Genomic DNA, 21,196 nt, shown 5'->3' on the forward strand with positions numbered 1-21,196 from the left:
TGTGTTTGTATTTGTAGTCCTCAAATTCGGAAGAAATTTACTTTATTGAGTGTTCTTGGAAGTTGACAATATTGAGAATGACTATTTTTCTATACAGCGTGTGTGGGTGTGTTGCGTTTTTATGGACTAACGATATAATCTGACATTCTGACCAACTGAGGCACTGACAATGTGCTATCTAATGATATCGTCCACCATTAGTTTTCTGTACAATTTGGGTGTGTTGTGTTTTTATGGACTAAAGATCTGATTTGACTAACTGAGGCGATGATATTGTGTTATCCCATGATGTCATCGATCATTACTTTTCTATTCACTTTGGGTGTGTTGTATTTTATGGACTAAAGATCTAATTTGACCGATTGAGGTGGTAGCATTGCACTATCCAATAATGTCACCGATCAGTACATTTTAGTCATTTTTGGTTTCTTTTTATAGCCTGGTTATTCCATACATTAGTATACATTTGGATTATTTTGGTCTTTTTCAGAAATACCCTCTTTTACCCCGACATATTGTTACACTAACGGATTTTCCACTCCTTTTGCCTCGATATGCTATTATGCTACCAGATTTTCCACAAGACCCCACTATAGTCAATATCACCCCAAAATAATTTTAAAAGTCTATTAAATATTTTAAATGGAATAAAATGTGTTTATATGACATAAAAATGAATTATATCAAGGTTGTAGGAACACACATGGTTTGGGAAGACCGGCTTTCATTTGAGCGGACTAGGTACCTAGCTAACACATCCCCAGCCCGTAACTTGACACTTACCCTAGCCTCTGGTAGACTAGTAACCTATCCATTTGGAAATTCATTTCTCTCCTTTGATAAGAAAAAACATTTATAGACCTTCATCTAGGTGGCAACTCCCAAAAGAAGAGAAAACCCACTTTTGCCCCTCTCTTCTGACCAAAAAGTGGGTTTTCGGTGCTGACTCCCTTGTCAGTTGGACCCGATCATTGACGTGTAGGACTCGTTGGCTCATTTCCACTCCATGGTTTCTTGAAACTTGCAATTAGAAATTCATATGTAATACATGTTCTTATCAATAACACTTTGTTTACCCAAAAAATAATAATTTTAGTAAATTCAAGGTTATATTTTATTGAAAAGACCAAAAGCAAAAGTACAACATACAAATACCTTATGATGAAAGAAGGCCTTCATGAGCCTTTATTAGGAATACTACATCAGACAATCATATCATATGTACAGCAGAACTCATTAACTTATCAATGAGCTGATGCTGAAACATTTATAGGAATACTACGTAAGACAATCATCTCCACAGTCAAACCTAGTCCAAACCCTAACAGTACACCCCAATCAAACCCTTCACTAGTTGTGGCTTTCCCTTCCTCCAGTGATTTCTTCCTCATCTCATCCATAATGAACAATAATGTAGGGCTTGACATGTTACCATACTCAATCATCACTTTCCTTGATGCTTCCAATTTCTCCTTCTTCAATCCAAGAGTTGCTTGAATCATATCTAAAATTGTTGGACCACCAGGGTAAACCACCCAAAAAATAGAGTTCCAATCAGTAACACCAATCTTACCAAATCCTTCCACTAAGCATTTCTCAATATTATTAGAGATAGTTGGAGCCAAATCCTTAGCTAAATGGATTGACAGACCAGTTTGACGCAAATGAGCTGCAACCATCTCTTCAAAGTCTAGAAGAATCTTTGAATCAGCCGTGACAAGTTGATACAGTGGGCGCTCACCCACTGATATGTTAGGCTCTGTACCAATTATCAAAGCTGCTGCACCATCTGAGAAGAGGGCCAAGCCTAGTAGAAATTCCAAGTCAGTTTCAGTTAGTGCCTTAAACCCATTCACAGAGTTTATCTCTGTTGGAGAATAAGTAATATTATAATTCTCGATTGAATCTTTGCCCTATACAATGAATCACTACAATACTATAAAATACAATGACATACCGTCTACCGTCGAGTCATTAGTTGCGGTGGAACTTGATGAAGCCATTGCAGCGTTTTGATGAGAAGAATATCAAAATAAAAAGAGAAAGACTTCTTCCCTCAATCCTTCTATATGCAATTCTTTTAATGGGTAAAGAGTTGCTTGTGCGTAGATGAGGAGAGGGACCTTCTCCTCCTTAAATAGTCATAATTTATCAATCTCCCATAAAGACTTGACAGTTAGACTAGAGGATTAATACTCCCATAATGAAGCCTAGTAATGGAACATAATGGATCAAGTTTAATGGAGCCCTTAACGGAAACCATTGAATGGGGATGGAGTTGATCAATTGACCAATCAAAAATTTCCTACAATCTCCCACTTGGACCATATGACCAAACTTATAATCTCCCAATTCATAACAATAATACTTGGATCCCATCATAATATCCCATACAAAGCTTCTACAACATAATACCTTGAATGAATAGTCTTATCAATGCGAATCATGGCGGTTATATGTCATTTATATCGACATATTCCCTTCCATAATCACAACACCAATAAATCCATTCAAGCAGGTCCTTAAGTAGAAAAACAAATAATAAATGGTTCAAAAGAAAAAAACTATAATATCTCACTCATATCGCAATAAATGTATACACAAAGATAGAGATGAGAAATGTTCAGGAAGATCCATAAATATGATCATATTAAATGATAGAAGGTGTCTATAACAAAATGTGACCAATACATCAAACTCTAGTAAGACCCATATCAGATACAAGATCTACAAAGAGCTTAGGCGCCAATGCCTTGGTCAACGGATATGCAATCATTAGACTTGTTTTTATATGAAATACAGATACATTTGTTCCTGAATAGCTTCCTTCACAAAGTTGTACTTCACTCCAATATGCTTAGCTCTGCTAGAATGCTTGTCATTCTTGGAATAGTACACAACGACGACGTTGTTACAGTAAAGTCTTAGCGGCTTTATGATGGAGTCGACAACCCGAAGCCCTGAGATATAATTTCGCAATCAAATCGCCATTGATGTGGCCTCAAAGCATGCCACGAATTCCGCTTCCATGGTGGAAGTGGAGACACAAGTCTGTTTCTTGGACTTCTAAGAAATTGCCCCACCAGCTAATAGAAAGACATAACCAGACGTAGACTTCCTACTATCGAGGCAACCGGCAAAATCAGAGTCCGAATAACCAATCACTTCCAACTGATCAGTTGCTCTGTAAGTAAGCATGTAATCTTTCGTTCCTTGTAAATAACGCATCACCTTCTTAGCAGCCACCCAGTGATCCATACCAGGATTACTGACGTATCTGCCTAACATCCCAACTGCATAACTAATATTTGGACGAGTACAAGTCATGGCATACATAAGACTTCCCACAGTTGAAGAATAGGGAATGTCTTTCATCCGTTCTCGCTCCAGATCATTCTGCGGGCACTGGTTCAAACTAAACTTATCACCCTTAATCACGGGAGCAACACTGGCTCTGCAGGTTTTCATACCATATCTCTCAAGAACTTTATCAATATAGGTTCTTTATGATAGCCCAAGTAGTCGGGGAGATCGATATCAAAATATCTCTATGCTGATAACGTAAGATGTCAAACCCATATCCTTCATTTCAAAATTCTTAGAGAGAAATGTTTTTGTATCCTTTAACAAACCAAGATCATTGCTGGCAAGCAAGATATCATATACACACAGGACCAAAAATATAAACTTGCTCTCACTGACTTTCAGATATATACACTTGTCAAAAGTGTTTTCTACAAATCCGAAAGACACGATGATGCGGTTGAACTTTAAATACCATTGTCTGGAAGCTTGTTTAAGTCCATAGATTGATTTCTTTAATTTGCATAGTAGACTTTCCTTTTCTTGAATCCTAAACCCTTCTGGTTGGTTCATGTAGACTTCTTCCTCTAAATCACCATTTAAGAATGCCATCTTCACATCCATCTGGTGAAGCAAAATCCCAACATCTAGTCACATATGATATCAATAATTTATTAATTTATTTTTCCAAAACTAATACAACTAAGTTCATCAATAAATTTTTTTTTTTTATCTTAAGGTTCTCCTAAAATAACAAACATAAGAGAAGACGAAATTATAATCGAGTTTAAAATGAAGACAGAATGACAGTGGAAGTGGTTATGTAACAATTCTGTCATACATTAATTTTCGTCGCTAAAGGTTTTGTTTCTGTTGCTAATAACAAGTTTTTGATGCTAATAATTTCTGTTACTAATAATCAGAAATAAACAGAAACTAATAGAAATAGAACATGTTTGTTTTTGAGAAATATAAATAAACAAGAATAGAATTCATAATACACATAATAGAATTCATGAACAGAAACAAACCAATTTCTATTTATAACATAAACATAAAAGAAACAGAAAAAAAAAAAGTGATTTGATTGCCACCGAAGCGAATCGATCATGAAATTTAAGGTAATTGAACTTGAAATAATTGAACCAACCATCATTAATGAAAAGACATCATAATAAGCTAATTTAGGATATAGGTGTTTATCACATAGTCGAGTTGGATGGAAGTGTTATTATGTTGTGCAAAGTGTAATCATTCTACGAGGGTGATCCTTGTTGCACCTCACCAGGTGCATCATACTAATCACTCTGGGGTAGTATGATGGTTGCTCCCTGCACTGCTTTCTGCAAACACACATCTTTACTTGCTTAATTTGATTCACCCTAGATATAAATGATAAATCATCCCAAATATAATGCAACTAGTTTAGGGTATTAGGTCATGCAATTTAGATTGAACGGGAGTATCCAAAGGTACACGCTTCATCATGGTTGTGATGACCATAACTGTTAACCCTAGACATAAATGTAACAACATCAAATTAAAGGTAAAATAGGGCATTATGATAAATTATTAGTCTCATAATTGGGTTGGAATGGGAGTGTCCAAAGGCACACATCTCTGCTTGACTATGTAGATAGATTTTTAGCCCTAAAAGGTGACTTCCAACACCTATCGAGTGAACCAATAGCCTGTTACATTCTCAATCTCGAAGGATAGATTGTAATGATGCAATAGGTTGTTCCCTCTAGAATTATAGTTATAGTATTATTGAAATTCAAAGCATTATAGATAAGTAAGCATGTATTTCTGTTTTCTTTTAATAGGACCATCCCCTATGGCTGTACCTAATTCTGTCCCTATCCTCACTGGCTCAAACTATTCGGATTGGTACGAGGAGTTGATATACTACCTAACTGCCGTTAATCATGATTATTGCTTCCGCATTGAGAAGCCAGCTGATCTTACTGATAAGAGTACATCAACTGAGATAACTCTTCATGAGAATTGGACCCAATCAAACCAGTTGTGCCTCTTGTTCATTAAGAAGACTATTGGCAAGATTATCAAAGGTCAATCCCTGCCTTTGATGATGCAAAGACCTATTTGGCTTCTGTTGAAAGGTGATTTTCTTCAGCAGATAAATCTCTTGCAAGCACTCTTATGTCCAAATTAGTCAACATGAAATACAATGGCAGCAGTGGCATAGGGGATCACATCTGTGAGATGACAAACTTAGCTGCACAACTGGACAAGTTGGACTAGAAACTGAATGAACCTTTCCTTGTTGGGTTGATCCTTCAATCTCTTCCTTCTAAGTTTGAACCATTCAAGATCCATTACAACACTAACAAAGATGAGTGGGATCTGAATGAGCTTCAGAGCAAGTGTGTTTTGGAGGAGCAGAGACTGAAGTAAGTAGGAGGAAAAGTGGTGAACTTGGTGTCACATAAGCATAAGAGAGGAAAGAAGAGCAACAATGCAACAAAGAAAAAGACCGATAATTCACAGGAGCGGAACAAGGAAAAGTTTGACAAGATGAAGTGCTCTTCTTCTGTAATGATTCTATCCTAGTTTGTTTTCAAACCAATCTCGTTGATGTTCCTTGTAATACATGGTGGATTGATTCTGGTGCAACTGTGCATATTACGAATTCTGTACAGGGATTCCTTTCAACCCGGAGCCCAAGTCCTAGTGAGAGTGTCGTCTACATGGGAAACCGAATGGAGTTTGAAGTTCGAGAGATCGGCACTTACAGACTCATTATGGATACTGGATACCAGCTTGACTTATCGAACACCCTTTATGTCCCCTCTATTTCCAAAAATCTGGTTTCTTTGTCTAAACTTGATGTTGAGGGTTCTGACTTTATGTTTGGGAACAATATTTTAAAAGTTTATAAAGATAATAATCTAGTAATTACTGGATATTTATGCGAAGGTCTTTATAGATTTAATTTGGACTCCAATTATGAAAGCTCTTTGCTTACCCTACAGGTGAATGTTGGAACTAAACGTAAATTCAACAATAATGTTTTCTTAACCTTGTGGCACAAACGTCTAGGTCATATCTCCAGACCTAGGATGGAGAGATTAGTGAAGGAATGTATATTGCCTAATTTAGACTTCATTGACTTCAAAATTTGTATAGATTGTATAAAAGGTAAACAATCTAGGACAAATAAAGTTGCTGCCACAAGAAGTGATGCACTATTAGAATTAATTCACACAGATATTTGTGGACCATTTGACCCCTGCATTACTGGTGAGACATATTTCATCACCTTTATTGATGATTACTTACGGTATTGTTACGTCTACTTGTTGAAGGAAAAGTCTGAAAGCATAAATATCTTCGAGATATTTTGTGCTGAAGTCGAAAACAAGTTGGATAGAAAGATCAAGATCGTGAGATCTGATAGAGGGGGTGAGTATTATGGTAGACATACAGACCTAGGGCAAGTTGAGGGACCATTTGCCCACTTCCTCAAATCGAAGGGGATCACTCCCCAATATACACTTCCTAGTACACCTGAACAGAATGGAGTTGCAAAAAAACGTAATCGTACCCTTAAGGATATGATTCGTAGTATGATAAGCAACTCATCGCTGTCTGAGTTTATGTGGGGCGAAGCTTTGAAAACAACTGTGTATATCTCTAATCGGGTTCCCAGTAAGTCAGTTCCTAAAACTCCTTATGAGTTATGGACGGGAAAGAAGTCTAGTTTGAGACACTTACACGTATGGGGCTGTCCAGCTGAAGCTAGATTGTATAATCCACATGAAAGAAAACTCGACCCTCGGACCATTAGTTGTTACTTTATTGGTTACTGCCAATGGTCAAATGGATTTAGATTTTATGCACCTAATCATAGTACTAGGATTGTGGAAACTTCAACTGCTAAATTCCTAGAGGATGGTGATATTAGTGGGAGTGATAAATCACGTAATGTGATATTTGAGGAGCTCCGGGTTACACTTCCAGCTCCTGTACATCATGATAGCGTTGTTCTTCCACAAGTCATCATTAATGATGATCCTATAGAACAACAAATTACAGAGGATGTACCATTCCATGAAGATGTTGTCACTGAGAACACTGTGGATTTACCTCCACCTCGGTCGGAAGTACAGGGTAGACCTCAGAGAGTGAGGAGGTCTGCTATTTTAGATGACTACATAGTATATCTCCAGAAGTCTGAGTTTGATATAGGAATCAAGGATGACCTTTTTAAGTTTTTCACAGGCTATGAATGACAATGATTTTAGTAAATGGGTAGATGCCATGAAAGATGAGATCAAGTCCATGAGCGACAATGATGTCTGGGAGCTTGTTGAACTACCTTCCGGTCTAAAGCAATTGGTTGTAAGTGGGTATTTAAGACCATGCGTGACTTAAAGGGTAAAGTTGAACGACATAAAGCTAGATTAGTCGCGAAGGGTTTCATTCAGAAGGAAGGCATTGATTATCATGAGACCTTCTCTCCTGTTTCTAAGAAGGACTCACTTAGGATCATTTTAGCATTGGTGGCTCATTATGACCTGGAGCTTCACCAGATGGATGTGAAGACGGCATTCTTGAACGGGGATTTAGAGGAAGAAGTCTACATGAACCAACCATAAGGGTTTAGGATTCAAGGAAAGGAAAGGCTAGTATGCAAATTAAAGAAATCAATCTATGGACTTAAACAAGCTTCCAGACAGTGGTATTTAAAGTTCAACCACATCATCGTGTCTTTCGGATTTGTAGAAAACACTTTTGACAAGTGTATATATCTGAAAGTCAGTGGAAGCAAGTTTATATTTTTGGTCCTGTATGTAGATGATATCTTATTTGCCAACAATGATCTTGGTTTGTTAAAGGATACAAAAGCATTTCCCTCTAAGAAAAAAAAAAAACTATAAATAGAAATTAATTCCAGAAACTTAAACAAATTAATTTCTGATTTCTGTTTTGTTTGGTTGGTTCAATTATCGGACCATGTGGTCAGTTCATAGGCAATCTTAATGGGTCAATACACAATAAATTAAGGTCCATTTCTTCAATTAAAACCATCACATGGGGCATAAGCCCATAACTTATTTTATCAAAGCAATGCCCAACAGAGATATAGAAAAAAAAATAATAATAATAATATAATTGTATAATACCCATTACGACCATTTCTTCAACCTTAGGACAGTTAAGAACAAAATAGAACCGTAATGGCAGCCACATGACACGACGACTAGGCTCCAAATCTCGACGAATACTCAAATTGGTACGACGAACATTATGCCGATGACCATTGCCAGTAGAATCGAGCCTAAATCCCATTTATACAAGCTGATATAAAACCCAAAATCCCTCTTTAATGGTTGATTCCAATGTCCCAACCCCTTTTTATTTAATGAATCAAATAACATGCATACATCAAACCATCATTAATCTGATGATTTATTATGGAGTTTCCTTTTTCATTAATTGATTTCAAATCCAAAGAAACAAACTACAAAACCCTTTGGTATTTAAAAAACAGTTCGCCATCCTCTTTAATAATATATATATTTTTAAAACAATTATTTGACAAAAAGAGTTTCATAGAAAGAAAATCAATAATGTGATTTAAAGCATGAGGGCTATAACCTTGGTTCTGATGCCACTGTTGGAGAATAAGTAATATTATAATTCTCGATTGAATCTTTGCCCTATACAATGAATCACTACAATACTATAAAATACAATGACATACCGTTCACCGTCGAGGCATTAGTTGCGGCGAAACTTGATGAAGCTATTGTAGCGTTTTGATGAGAAGAATATCAAAACAAAAAGAGAAGGACTTCTTCCCTCAATCCTTCTATATGCAATTCTTTCAATGGGTAAAGAGTTTCTTGTGCGTAGACGAGGGGAGGGACCTTCTTCTCCTTAAATAGTCATAATCTGTCAATCTCCCATAAAGACTTGACAGTTAGACTAGAGGATTAATACTCCCATAATGAAGCCTAGTAATGGAACATAATGGATCAAGTTTACTGGAGTCCATAACGGGAATCATTGAATGGGGATGGAGTTGATCAATTGGCCAATAAAAAATTTCCTACAATCTCTGCACAAACAACCAAGACACAAGCACCTTTATTGTTCTCTACAAGGTCCTTAGCAACACGAATAGCAGTGGCACCACCAAAGTGCGCAACCTAGATGATACATCATTACACGTTTGATGTTCGATGAAAGGCCTAAGAGCTTTACAAGCTGGAAATCAGCCCCGGGTGCATCGATGCCACATATGGTAGTGAATACAAGATGAGTTATCTTTGATTTCGACTAAGCCCATTCTTGGATTGCTTTGGTTGCAGCTTCCAAGGCCAACTTGGGTACCTCAACCACCATAATATCTTGGCGTATGTCTATAGATGCAACATTGGGATTGAAAAGGTGAGGGTTTTCATTGATGATTTCCTCAGTCAAGTAAGTGTGGCGTTTTTTGATCTTTGATCTGTCACCTGTAAAGAAACTTAATTAGATAATAAGAAACATAGTATATATATGGTGGCAAGTAATTAAATAGAGACCCAATATGGAGTTTTTCTTTGTGGGGTCAAACATAATAGCAATGGGCTTAATGCCTCCAAAATAAATAAATACTACTGGTGCTATCAGTGTCCACTTACACACTATATATTGTTGATCTTATGCAAAAATAAATTGAGAAAGGCAGAAAAATTATCTCCTTCAGTTCCCTGCCTGGCTTAGTTCCCTCAGTGCCAGTAATCAGGGGGGTGGACACCACTCGGGCAAAGTGTTTGGGCAAGGATAGGGTGGTCATTACGACCCCCCTTATTACAAGCACTGGGGGAATTAGGCAGGAACTGGAGGGGACAAAGATCCGAGAAAGATACGTGTCCGAGGACCATTTGGATTATCTTGTTTCAGGTCATGGATTTTTTCTAATATAAAAAAAGTGTATCCAGTGTATGAGGCTTCCACCACTGTGGGGTTTGGGGAGGGTCATAAGGATTGCAGCCTTATCCTTGCTTTGCAGATCGAGAGGTTTTCAGACTCGAACCCACGACCATTAAATTGTAATAGACCAACCTTACCGTTGCGCAGAGGTTTGGCCTCTAGATTTCTTATAAAAATATAATTTTTGAAAAAAATAAAATCAGTGGCAGTTGGGACAAAATTTTAGAGAAATAGGTTTCATTTTTTTGGTTGAATTAATATACATAAATAGATAGCAAACATACAAGGGCAATGAAACATGGACAGGCCAGGAGAGGACTATACAAGCAACAATCCAAAAAGTTTGACCACCACCACCCCCTGATTTGACTCTCCTCTAGCTGTGGCAGGAGCTTGAGGGTCCAGCCAACAAAAACAAGTGGGTATGGTCATTTCACAGGGGGGCCCACTTGGGTCTCACTTGTGAAATGATCAAAACCCCCTTTGTTTTGTTGGGCTGGACCCTCCAGCTCCCGTCATGACTAGAGGAAAGCCAAATTGCAAAGAAAAGAAAACTAGTGAAAATCATGTGTGCATATGCATGCATGCATATGTGATTTTGTGTACCTGTGCTTCTCTCCGAGAGAGGAATTTTTATGCTCTCAAGTGCAGTCCAGTGCACCTTTAAAGTGTATCGGACGGTGGTAATACCTACAAATTCGTTTCAACTTCTCCTTCAACTCAGGCATATGCTCGCTCTTTGTGATTTTGAATATGAAATCTGGGAAGTCAGACATGTAGGTATAGAGGGGTGGATTTGCCGTGCCAATGGCCAGAACTGTGGCTGGACCTTGGGCACGCTGCACTTCATAAATTTCTCTGCCAACGGATTCCATTGCTTCTCTCAGTGGAACAGAGATTAGAGTCGAAGAATGGAGTAGATGGAAGGCCAGAGCAAGCTATAGCAAGCGATGGTGAAAGACCAAAGCCCATGCATGGGTATTTATAGAAGTGGGAAGCTTAGATACGTAGATGGATGGATCACATACGCAATCAACAGAGAATAATGTTCAAGGGAAGGAAGAGTATTAATGGAAACAATGACATACTTATACATTATTAAGTTTGTTAATAATGACATAATTATACATTATCTCCCACCATCCATGGGATGTGTTCCTCACACCTCTCACCACCTGTCAAGGGAAGGAAGAGTATTAATGGAAACAAAAAACGACAAGTGGCTACCTCTCACATGTACATTTACCTGCATGTACATGATCATTCTCTTTTCTAAGGGTGTCAAAATCCAAACGAAATCAAATCGATTTATATCGGAATTGTAATTTATACATGAGAGTAGGTTTATATTAAATTATAGCTTATGATTTTTTTTTTTTATAAAAGCAGGCTTTTGGGCGCCGCGTTTTCTATGAAACCATTTAGTAACCATATAATCTCTTAATAAATTGTTTGATTTTGATTTCATTATATGAAATCATTTAATAAATTGTTCGATTTTTGTTTTTACCTTTAGTACTGTGAATCGAACTGATCGAATCATGCTATTTAACCGAAACTGCACCAATTATCATCCTTAATTTTTATGTATGACCACATGCATACCCAGTCATGGGATCTTTGTCCCCTTCAGTTCCCTGCCCCGCCTAATTTCCCCAGTGCTTGTAATAAAAGGGGGTGCAATGACCACCCTACCCTTGCCCAGGTGGGGTCCACCCCCTTATTACAAACACTAGGGGAACTGGTTTCTTCTTGATTGTGTTATTTAAGTAAAACCTCTCTTCTAACTCTCTCAAGCTAATGAAATCACTCAATTCCAAAATTAGCAATTTGTGTCTCCAATTACACGAAGAGACCGCAATGGATTGCCTACTTTTTTTTAAAAAGAAGAGTATTATATTAATTAATGAACCCTAAGGGGCAATGCAATTGGCAAGGGACGAGGTCTAAAGAAGCTGAAGGTCCTGAGTTCGACTCCACCTCCCCCTTTGGGGCTATCCGTCTAAGAAGAAACTCCCTGGTGAACATGGGGGCCCCAGTATCTCCCACTTCGTGTGTGTTTTGAGGTCGTGTATCAACCATGGGGAAATTAGTCGGCCAAAGACCGGACACCTCCAATTCCAAAATATATATATATTAATTAATGCAATCCGTTATTGACTGCCCACTTTTTTTGTTTGGAAAGAAAAGTATTAATAAATATTTTTCCAAAACAAAGCAACGTTTTTTAATGTGCAGACCATTAATGCAATCAGTTATTGATTGTCTATTTTTTTATTGAAAAGATGTGTATTAGTTAATGAAATCGGTTGTTGACTGCTTACTTTTTTTCAAGGGATGGAAAAGTATTGATTAGTGCACTTAACTAATACTTATAATATTTTTCCAAAACAAAGCAACTTTTTCTCAATGTGCAGATCATTTCCTGTGTTAGGAACTTAGGATAAGTGATTTGATGATAAACAATTGCTATCTATGAGCTAAAAAGTCCATTAGGTAGAAAATTCCCACAAGTTAAGATCTGATGGTGACTCTCAAAACATGGACTGGTGCTGTTATAAATATGAATCAACTAACAGTATTTAATTTGTTAACATCATTTTTTTTTTGCTAATGGTTAGCAAGGTTTGTATTAATAAAAAGAAAATATGATACAGTCAAGAACCCTCTAGCTGGGCTTGCCTTTCATTACATTCACAAAAGACCAGTTCCACAGTTAGCCAACCGTTGAAGGTGATAAACCTCTAGGTGAATCTGTAGTAAGGACGACTCATCGCTTCCCATGCTATTCTACTTGCAATGAAAGAGGGGGTGTCGCTCCACTTGTCTGTTCTCTTTTTCTTCGCTGCATGGTTGGCTAATGCATCCGCAACCGAGTTTCCTTCCCTATAGCATTGTGTGATCCGCCAGTGAATGGTGTCTAGGTATTTCAATGTTGCCCACCATTGTTGTCGAAAAATCCACGGCGTATTTCTTGTGAGTACTACGTATACTACAGCTGTAGAGTCCAACTCAATCCATAATTTCTGTATTTGCAGCTCTTGAGCTTCCTTAAGGCCTGTGAAGAACGCAGATAATTCTGCAAAGTAATTTGTTCCTACACCCTCATATGATGCGTAACACCTTACCGCAGCTCCGAGATGGTTTCGGATGACTACATCTGCGCTAGAATGTCCAGGATTTCCCAGCGATGAGCCATCGATGTTGAGCTTCCACCATTCTGGTGGTGGTTTTCTCCATGAAACTTCCAAAATTCTTTGTACTGGAGGTGGTCTGGTGTTAATCTGGAAACTTCTCGCCAACATGAGATCATTGATCCTCTTCACTTGGGCACCCTTTGAGTTGGAGCAGCTCCTGACTTCTTTAATGCAAAGCATTACTATTTGCGCCGCTGTTCTGCTCGAGTTATCGAATCGCCGTCGGTTACGTTCCAGCCATAGCTGCTGGTAGGGAATTAACAACATGATGTGTTAAATCTTGACTTCCATATCTAGCTTTATCACTTAAGAAGCAACGACATTACCATTAGGCAAACCATTCCTTTGGATAACACAGCACATTACCATGTTTATGAGTAGTACCTTCAGACACTCTGTATTTGTAATCACATTTGGGGTGCTGTCAATTGTGGTTTGAAATTGTTTTATCTTGAAGGTAAGAATGCCAAGGTTAAGAAGTCTGACTTCACCCGTATTGTGTAGCGTAGGTCATCAGACCTAATGTAGGTTCAAGTCTGAAAGACATCTCCAACGATGTGTCCTACTATGTCTAAATTTACTCAGTAGTCTATTCTGTTTTTCGATATTTTGAAACTTGTGGGGGATTGTTGGATTTTATGTTTTCAAAAAGTTTCTTTTTGAAAAGTTAAGTTTTAAAATATGAAAAACCCCTTCCCTCCACTTTGTTTTGTTTTTTGTTGGAAAAACATGTGTGTCTGTATGGTGATTTGAACCATGGACCTCTTATGAAGACTTGTAAGGTAAACTTGAGAAGGCACATGAACCTCTTCAAGTTTAATCCCACATGGGTTAGGGACAAGTGAAATGGTGAGCTAATATTAGCTCATGTAACTTACAAGGGGCATAGGGTTTCAAGGGAAGCCTCCCTTGTCCCATGTGTGAAGTTGGGGTCCGGGGTGCTTTTCAAATATGCGCGAGCCAAGCCGGACCAAGGTGGGGCGGGGTGGGTACAGGTACGGGTGTTGGTGTGGGTAGACTTTATATATTCTTTTTGGTAAAAGAGATACATGCATCCTTACCCGTATAGACATCATGCACCTGCATTCTAGTATGTATAGGCACATGTATATATATGTATCCATACATAGGGACTCTGTATATGGATTGTACATAGTTGTACATGTACATATGTGTAAAGACACATCTATTTGTACAGTTACCAGTGGGCCTATAAATACAAATGGGCTTTGGGCTTCACAGTATATACAAAATTCGTACAAGCAAGTGTTGTATTCTGTCCTCTGTCTTCTCTCTTTGAAACAGTATTGTTTTATTCTGTTTTGTTCCTCTTTCTTCTTTGGATTACTGAGTAGTACCTTCAGACACTCCGTATTTGTAACCACGTGTGGGGTGTTGCCAATTGTGGTTTGAAGTTGTTTTATTTGGGGGTAAGAACGCCAAGGTCAACCCGATTTTGCACTAATAGGGGGCGTTCAAACACCTTAAGGAGAGTACATTTAGTACGACTCAACTTGTGCTTGTGTTTGTTGCTTTGAGAGATACAAGAAGAAAGTCATCTTAGTATTGTAAGTTGTCTTATTTTTTGTTTGTTATTTGATATTGCTTTTGGGTATATTTCATACATATACATAAATATATACATTTGTGTATATATTTCAGATTGTGTTTTGTTTTATACTGATTGCCAAGAATCCTATTTCTAACACTTCTCTCTCTCTCTCTCTTGTTGTGCTTCATATAAATTTAAAATAAAAAATAACACGTACGTGTGAGAACCTGAGAGGTAACCACATGTCTAATTTGCAAATTACGAGGGAAGGAGGGATATTAATGGAAACAAAAAAGACAAGTGGGTAGCTCTCACATGTATGCTGCACGTATAATCCATTCTCTTATTTGAGGGTATCAAAATCAAAACGAAACCAAACCGAGCCATTTACATCAGAATTGTAAAACTGTTTCGTAAGTAGTTCATTTTTTATTATAAAAAAATAAAATCATTTACATAACGGTTCGATTTTGATTTTAACCATTTAAACTGTTGAAGTCGATTAAAACTGATTAAGTTTGAATCTTCAACATCCTGGTGGTCTTGCCCTATATTGATGAAATTGTTTATGCTTTTTTTAAAAATAGTAATCCAAATTTCAAAAAGATGGAATAAGTGTATATTAAATAGTTATTTATGCCTTTTTATATGAGAGTAGGTTTATATTAAATTATAGCTTATGATTTTTTTATTAGAGCAGGTTTTTGGTTTTGGCATTTTCTATGAAACCACTTAGGAACCATATAACTGTTTAATAAACTGTTCAATTTTGATTTATTATATGAAACCGTTTAATAAATGGTTCATTTTTTATGTTTACCTTTGGCACCGGTTCGGTACCGAACCGTACCATTTAAAACTGCACCATTTAATACCCTAAGTTTTTAAGTATGGCCATGTGCATACAGTCGTGCCTTTCAACCACTAGATGGGGGTGGAGGACAGAAGTGTAATAACACACCCTCTGCTTCATTTAACAGTTGAAAGCACAACCGTGTACCGTGTACTGTGTACGTACATTTAGGAGTGGACTTTGCTTTAGTGTGAACATGGATCATCTGCACGTACGTGCAAGTGAACATATATCTCAGAGCCAATCACATGTTTATTTTGTTTCCATAAATACCCCTCCTTCCCTTGTAAATGGTAAAAACAAGACAGGTGGTTGCCTCTCACACGTACGTACACCTACACATACACATACGTGCAGAGGAACCGGACTCCTTTAGTGGAACATTGCTTATGGGAAAAAAAAACCCGGTATAAGTCGTAGTTATACAAAAGCTCTCCTAAAGTGAAGTAGCATATTACAATTCATGTATCTACAAAGATATAAAGGTAAGACTTTGTCTCAATAAGTTTGCTGTACATTTCAACATCTATCTTATGTTAATCCAAAAACACTATGAGAAGGTTCATGGTCAATGTTTTTTGGATGGTTGATATTTTTTGGGAGTTTTTTTCTTCATTTATTTAAAAAATGAGAGAGGATAACCCATGCCACCAGTATGGAAGAATCTCTCATGCCACATCAATGACGAAGTGAAAAATTATATTATCCACATGATTTAAACCCATAGAATCATAGCAAAGAAAGAAAAACCAATTAAAAAACACATATAAAAGGGTGATCATGTGGTATAGTTGCGGCATGGGAAATCTTCACGTAAGGAAAACTTTGTCTACAAATTCGTGCTTGTCTTTGTAGTCCTCAAATTCGGAAGAAGTTTACTTCATTGAGAGTTCTTGGAAGTTGCATACGACGAGGGTTGGGGTTGACAATATTTAGAATGTCTACTTTTCTATACAATGTGGGTGTGTTGCATTTTTATAGACTAACCATCTAATCTGACCAACTGAGGCATTGGCAATGTGCTATCTAATGATGTCGTCGACCATTACTTTTCTATACAATGTGGGTGTGTTGTGTTTTTATGGACTAAGGATCTGATTTGACTGACTTAGGCGATGACATTGTGTTATCTCATGATGTCATCGATCATTATTTTTCTATACACTTTGGGTGTGTTGTGTTATATAGACTAAAGATCTAGTTTGACCAACGAAGATGCTAGCATAGCACTATTCAATAATAATGCAGTCTCATCGGAAGATACTGATTGGGAGATACGGATTGAGAGAGTCAAACACACGAATACAAGAAGAAAGACATCGCAACGGATTTAATGTGACTCTTCAAGGAAACGGGAAAATTGTAACTCTTCAAGGATGCAACGTAACTTTCCAAGGTTACGAAGGAGAACACTTCCAGGTTCTAATACTCAATGGGGGTAAACTTTCTTAATCAATTCTTCACCACCGAATGAGCATAGCTCTCTTACATATTTAAAGAGAAAATAAACCTAATTTTAATCTCTAAGACTACTAAATCCTACGGCTAATATTAATTGCAAATTGCATCCAAAGAAAATTAAATATCAAAGTAAATCCTAATTAAAGTTAGAAATCTTATTAATTAAGAAATACTAAAATTAAAAAAACTAAATTAAGAAAGACTGATAGTTACTCTTCATCAGAACACACACTCTCTCTCTCTCTCTCCTTTCTTCAAAATCGTCCAAGGCTGTCTATGTGGCATGGATGGCGGCTAGGCTTCCTTGTGAAATTCGTCCAAGCTAGGTGTCCCTGTCTAAGTACTTGAAAATAGGAGTTTCAATAAATTGCAACTCCTAATTTGTAAGAATTAGAATAGGATTGAGGATCTTGTATTCTTGACAAGTTCTTCAAAGATAATACGTGAACTTAGCTTCCAATAAAGTAGAAAACTCCTCCTCCAAAATAGAAAAGTATATTTCTTTAATAATATCTAGTTTTCCCTTAAAAATAGGGAAATGGTTCTTTCCTTGCCAATGATTTCTAGCCCATTAGAAGGCAGAGTCAGCCTCCACTTGTGGCTGGTTGTGTTCAAACTTCTTAACCAATTTCGGTTGTTGTGGCAATGCCGAACCGGGCCTGCATCAAATAATGTCATCGATCGTTACATTTCGGTCATTTTTTGTTTCTTTTTATAGCCTGTTTATTCCATACAATAGCATACATATGTGAACATACATATGGATTATTTTGGTCCTTACCAGAAATACTCTCTTTTACCCCGACATGTTGTTACACTAGCAGATTTTCCACTCGTTTTGCCTCGATATGCCATTATGCTACCAGATTTTTCACAAACCTCACTATAGTCAATATCACCCCCAAAATAATTTTACAATTCTATTAACTATTTTAAATGGAATAAAATGTGTTTATATGATATAAAAATGAATTATATCAAGGTTGTAGGAACACACATGATTTAGGAAGACTGGCTTTTAGTCGAGTGGACTAGGTGCCTAGCTAACACATCCCCAGCTCGTAATTTGACATTTACCCTAGCCTCTGGTAGACTAGTAACCTATCCATTTGGAATTCATTTCTCTCCTCTGAAAAGGAAAAACATTTATAGATCCTCATCTAGGTGAGAACTCCCAAAAGAAGAGAAAACCCCCTATTGCCCCTCTCTTCTCACCAAAAAGAGGGGTACCGATGCTGACTCCCTTGTTAGTTGGACCCGGTCATTGACATGTAGGACTATTTGGCCCAGTTCAATTCCATGGCTTCTTGAAACTTGTAATTAGAAATTCATATGTAATACATGTTCGTATCTGCAACACTGTGTATTTAGAAAAACGAAATTTAGTAAATTTGAGGTTGTATTTTATTGAAAGGAGCAAAAGCACAAGTACAACATACAAATAACTTACGATGAAAGAAGGCCTTCATGAGCCTTTATTAGGAATACTACATAGTACAATCACATCATCTGTAGAACAGAACTCATTATCTTATCAATGAGCTGATGCTGAAACATTTATAGGAATACTACGTAAGACAATCATCTCCACAGTCAAACCTGGTCCAAACCCTAATAGCACACCCCAATCAAACCCTTCACCAGTTGTGGCTTTCCCTTCCTCCAATGATTTCTTCCTCATCTCATCCATAATGAACAATAATGTTGGACTTGACATATTACCATACTCTATCAACACTTTCCTTGATGCTTCCAATTTCTCCTTCTTTAATCCAACAGTTGCTTGAATCATGTCCAAAATGGCTGGACCACCAGGGTGAACCACCCAAAAAATAGAGTTCCAATCAGTAATACCAATCTTACCAAATCCTTCCACTAAGCATTTCTCAATATTATTAGAGATAGTTGGAGCCAAATCCTTAGCTAAGCGGATTGAAAGACCAGTTTGACGCAAATGAGCTGCAACCATCTCTTCAGAGTCTGGAAGAATCTTTGAATCAGCTGTGACAAGTTGATACAGTGGGCGCTCACCCACTGACATGTCAGGCTCTGCACCAATTATCAAAGCTGCTGCACCATCTGAGAAGAGGGCCAAGCCTAGTAGAGATTCCAAGTCAGTTTCAGATGGTGCCTTAAACCCATTCACAGAGTTTATCTCTGCACAAACAACCAAGACACGAGCACCTTTATTGTTCTCTGCAAGGTCCTTAGCAACACGAATAGCAGTGGCACCACCGGAGCAACCTAGATGATACATCATTACACGTTTAATATTCGATGAAAGGCCTAAGAGCTTTACAAGCTGGAAATCAGCCCCGGGTGCATCGATGCCACATATGGTAGTGAATACAAGATGAGTTATCTTTGATTTCGGCTGACCCCATTCTTGGATTGCTTTGGTTGCAGCATCCATGGCCAACTTGGGTACCTCAACCACCATAATATCTTGGCGTATGTCTATTGATGCAACATTGGGATTGAATAAGTCAGGGTTTTCATTTATGATCTCCTCAGTCAAGTAAGTGTGGCGTTTTTTGATCTTTGATCTATCACCTGTAAAGAAACTTAATTAGATAAGAAAAATAGTACCATATGGAGTTTCTCTTTGTGGTGTCAAACATAATACCTATGGGCTTAATGCCTCCAAAATTAATAAATACTACTGGCGCTTTCAAAGTCCACTTACACACAATATATTTTTTATCTTAGCTAAAAATAAGCTGAGAAAGGTACATGTCTGAGATCATTTTGGATTACCTTGTTTCAGGTCATGGATTTTTTTATAATATAAAAAAGAAAGTGTATCTAGTGCACGAGGCTTCCGCCGGATCTTTATTCCCTTCAGTTTTATGTTCGGCCCAGTTCCCCAGTGCCTCTAACAAGGGGGTGTAATGACCGCCTACCCCTGTCTGAACACTCTGTCCAGATGGGCTCCACCCCCTTTATTAGAGGTACTAGAGAATTGGGCCGGACAGGGAACTGAAGGAGATAATTTTCCAGCTTTCACCTCTGTGGGGTTTGGGGAGTAGGAAAATTATCTCCTCCAGTTCCCTGCCTGGCCTTGTTTCCCCTGTGCCTGTAATAAGGGGGGATGAACCCCACCCGGGCATGGGTAGGATGGTCATTGTGCCCCCCCCCCCCTTTATTACAGGCACTGGGGGGAACTGGGCCGAGCAGGGAACTAGAGGGGACAAAGATCCTTGGGGAGTATCATAATGACTGCAACCTTATCCCTGCTTCGCAGATCGAGAGGTTTTCAGACTCGAACCCACGACCATCAAATCGCAATAGAACAACCTTACCATTGCGCAAAGGTCTGTCCTCTAGATTGCTTATAATATAATTTTTGAAAAAAAAAATCAAGGGTAATTGGGCCCAAATTTTAAAAAAATGGGTTTTTTTTTTTTTTTTTTTGGGTTGAATTAATATACATGATAGCAAAAATACAAGGACAATGAAACATAGAGACAGGGACAGGACAATACAAGCAACAACCCAAAAAGCTTCACCACCACCACCACCCCCCCCCCCCCCCAACAACAAAAACAAAAAAAAATGGGGAGGGAGGGAGACAGCTCAAGGGGGGGACAAACTAGCTAGGACTCAGGACCTTTCCACGAACTTCAAAAGTAATAGAATCCCAGATTTAATTAAGAGTTCTAGAACTCTAATATTTCTTTCTATCCAAATGTGATATGATATATGGTGACACCAAAAGCAAACTTGCCTACAAGATCCGAGATATCTTTCTTATTAAAGGTCTTCTTAATCCACTTCCATTCACAATCAAAATCACCAAATTCTTCTCCTAACATCCTGGCCAACACCTTCTCAGAACCCTTTTTCCATAGCTTCAAAGAGAATGGGCATCTAAACAATAAA

The 21,196-nt window shown here is 37.8% G+C and overlaps 1 protein-coding gene and 1 pseudogene across 1 annotated transcript; both read right to left on the reverse strand.

Annotated features, from left to right (window-relative positions):
• LOC122660786 overlaps window positions 1-11,141 on the reverse strand; it is a 19,688-nt pseudogene extending 8,547 nt beyond the window's left edge.
• LOC122660784 (chalcone synthase 2-like) lies at window positions 9,989-19,861 on the reverse strand. Its single transcript, XM_043856017.1, has 2 exons — window positions 18,838-19,861; window positions 9,989-10,015 (listed from the first exon to the last, which is right to left on the reverse strand). Exon 1 carries the CDS (start codon window positions 19,752-19,754, stop codon window positions 18,849-18,851), a length of 906 nt encoding a protein of 301 aa, XP_043711952.1. The 5' UTR covers window positions 19,755-19,861; the 3' UTR covers window positions 9,989-10,015; window positions 18,838-18,848.
• Window positions 19,862-21,196: the final 1,335 nt, after the last annotated feature.

Source organism: Telopea speciosissima, chromosome 5 (assembly GCF_018873765.1).
Source record: "Telopea speciosissima isolate NSW1024214 ecotype Mountain lineage chromosome 5, Tspe_v1, whole genome shotgun sequence".
Lineage (NCBI taxonomy): Eukaryota > Viridiplantae > Streptophyta > Magnoliopsida > Proteales > Proteaceae > Telopea > Telopea speciosissima.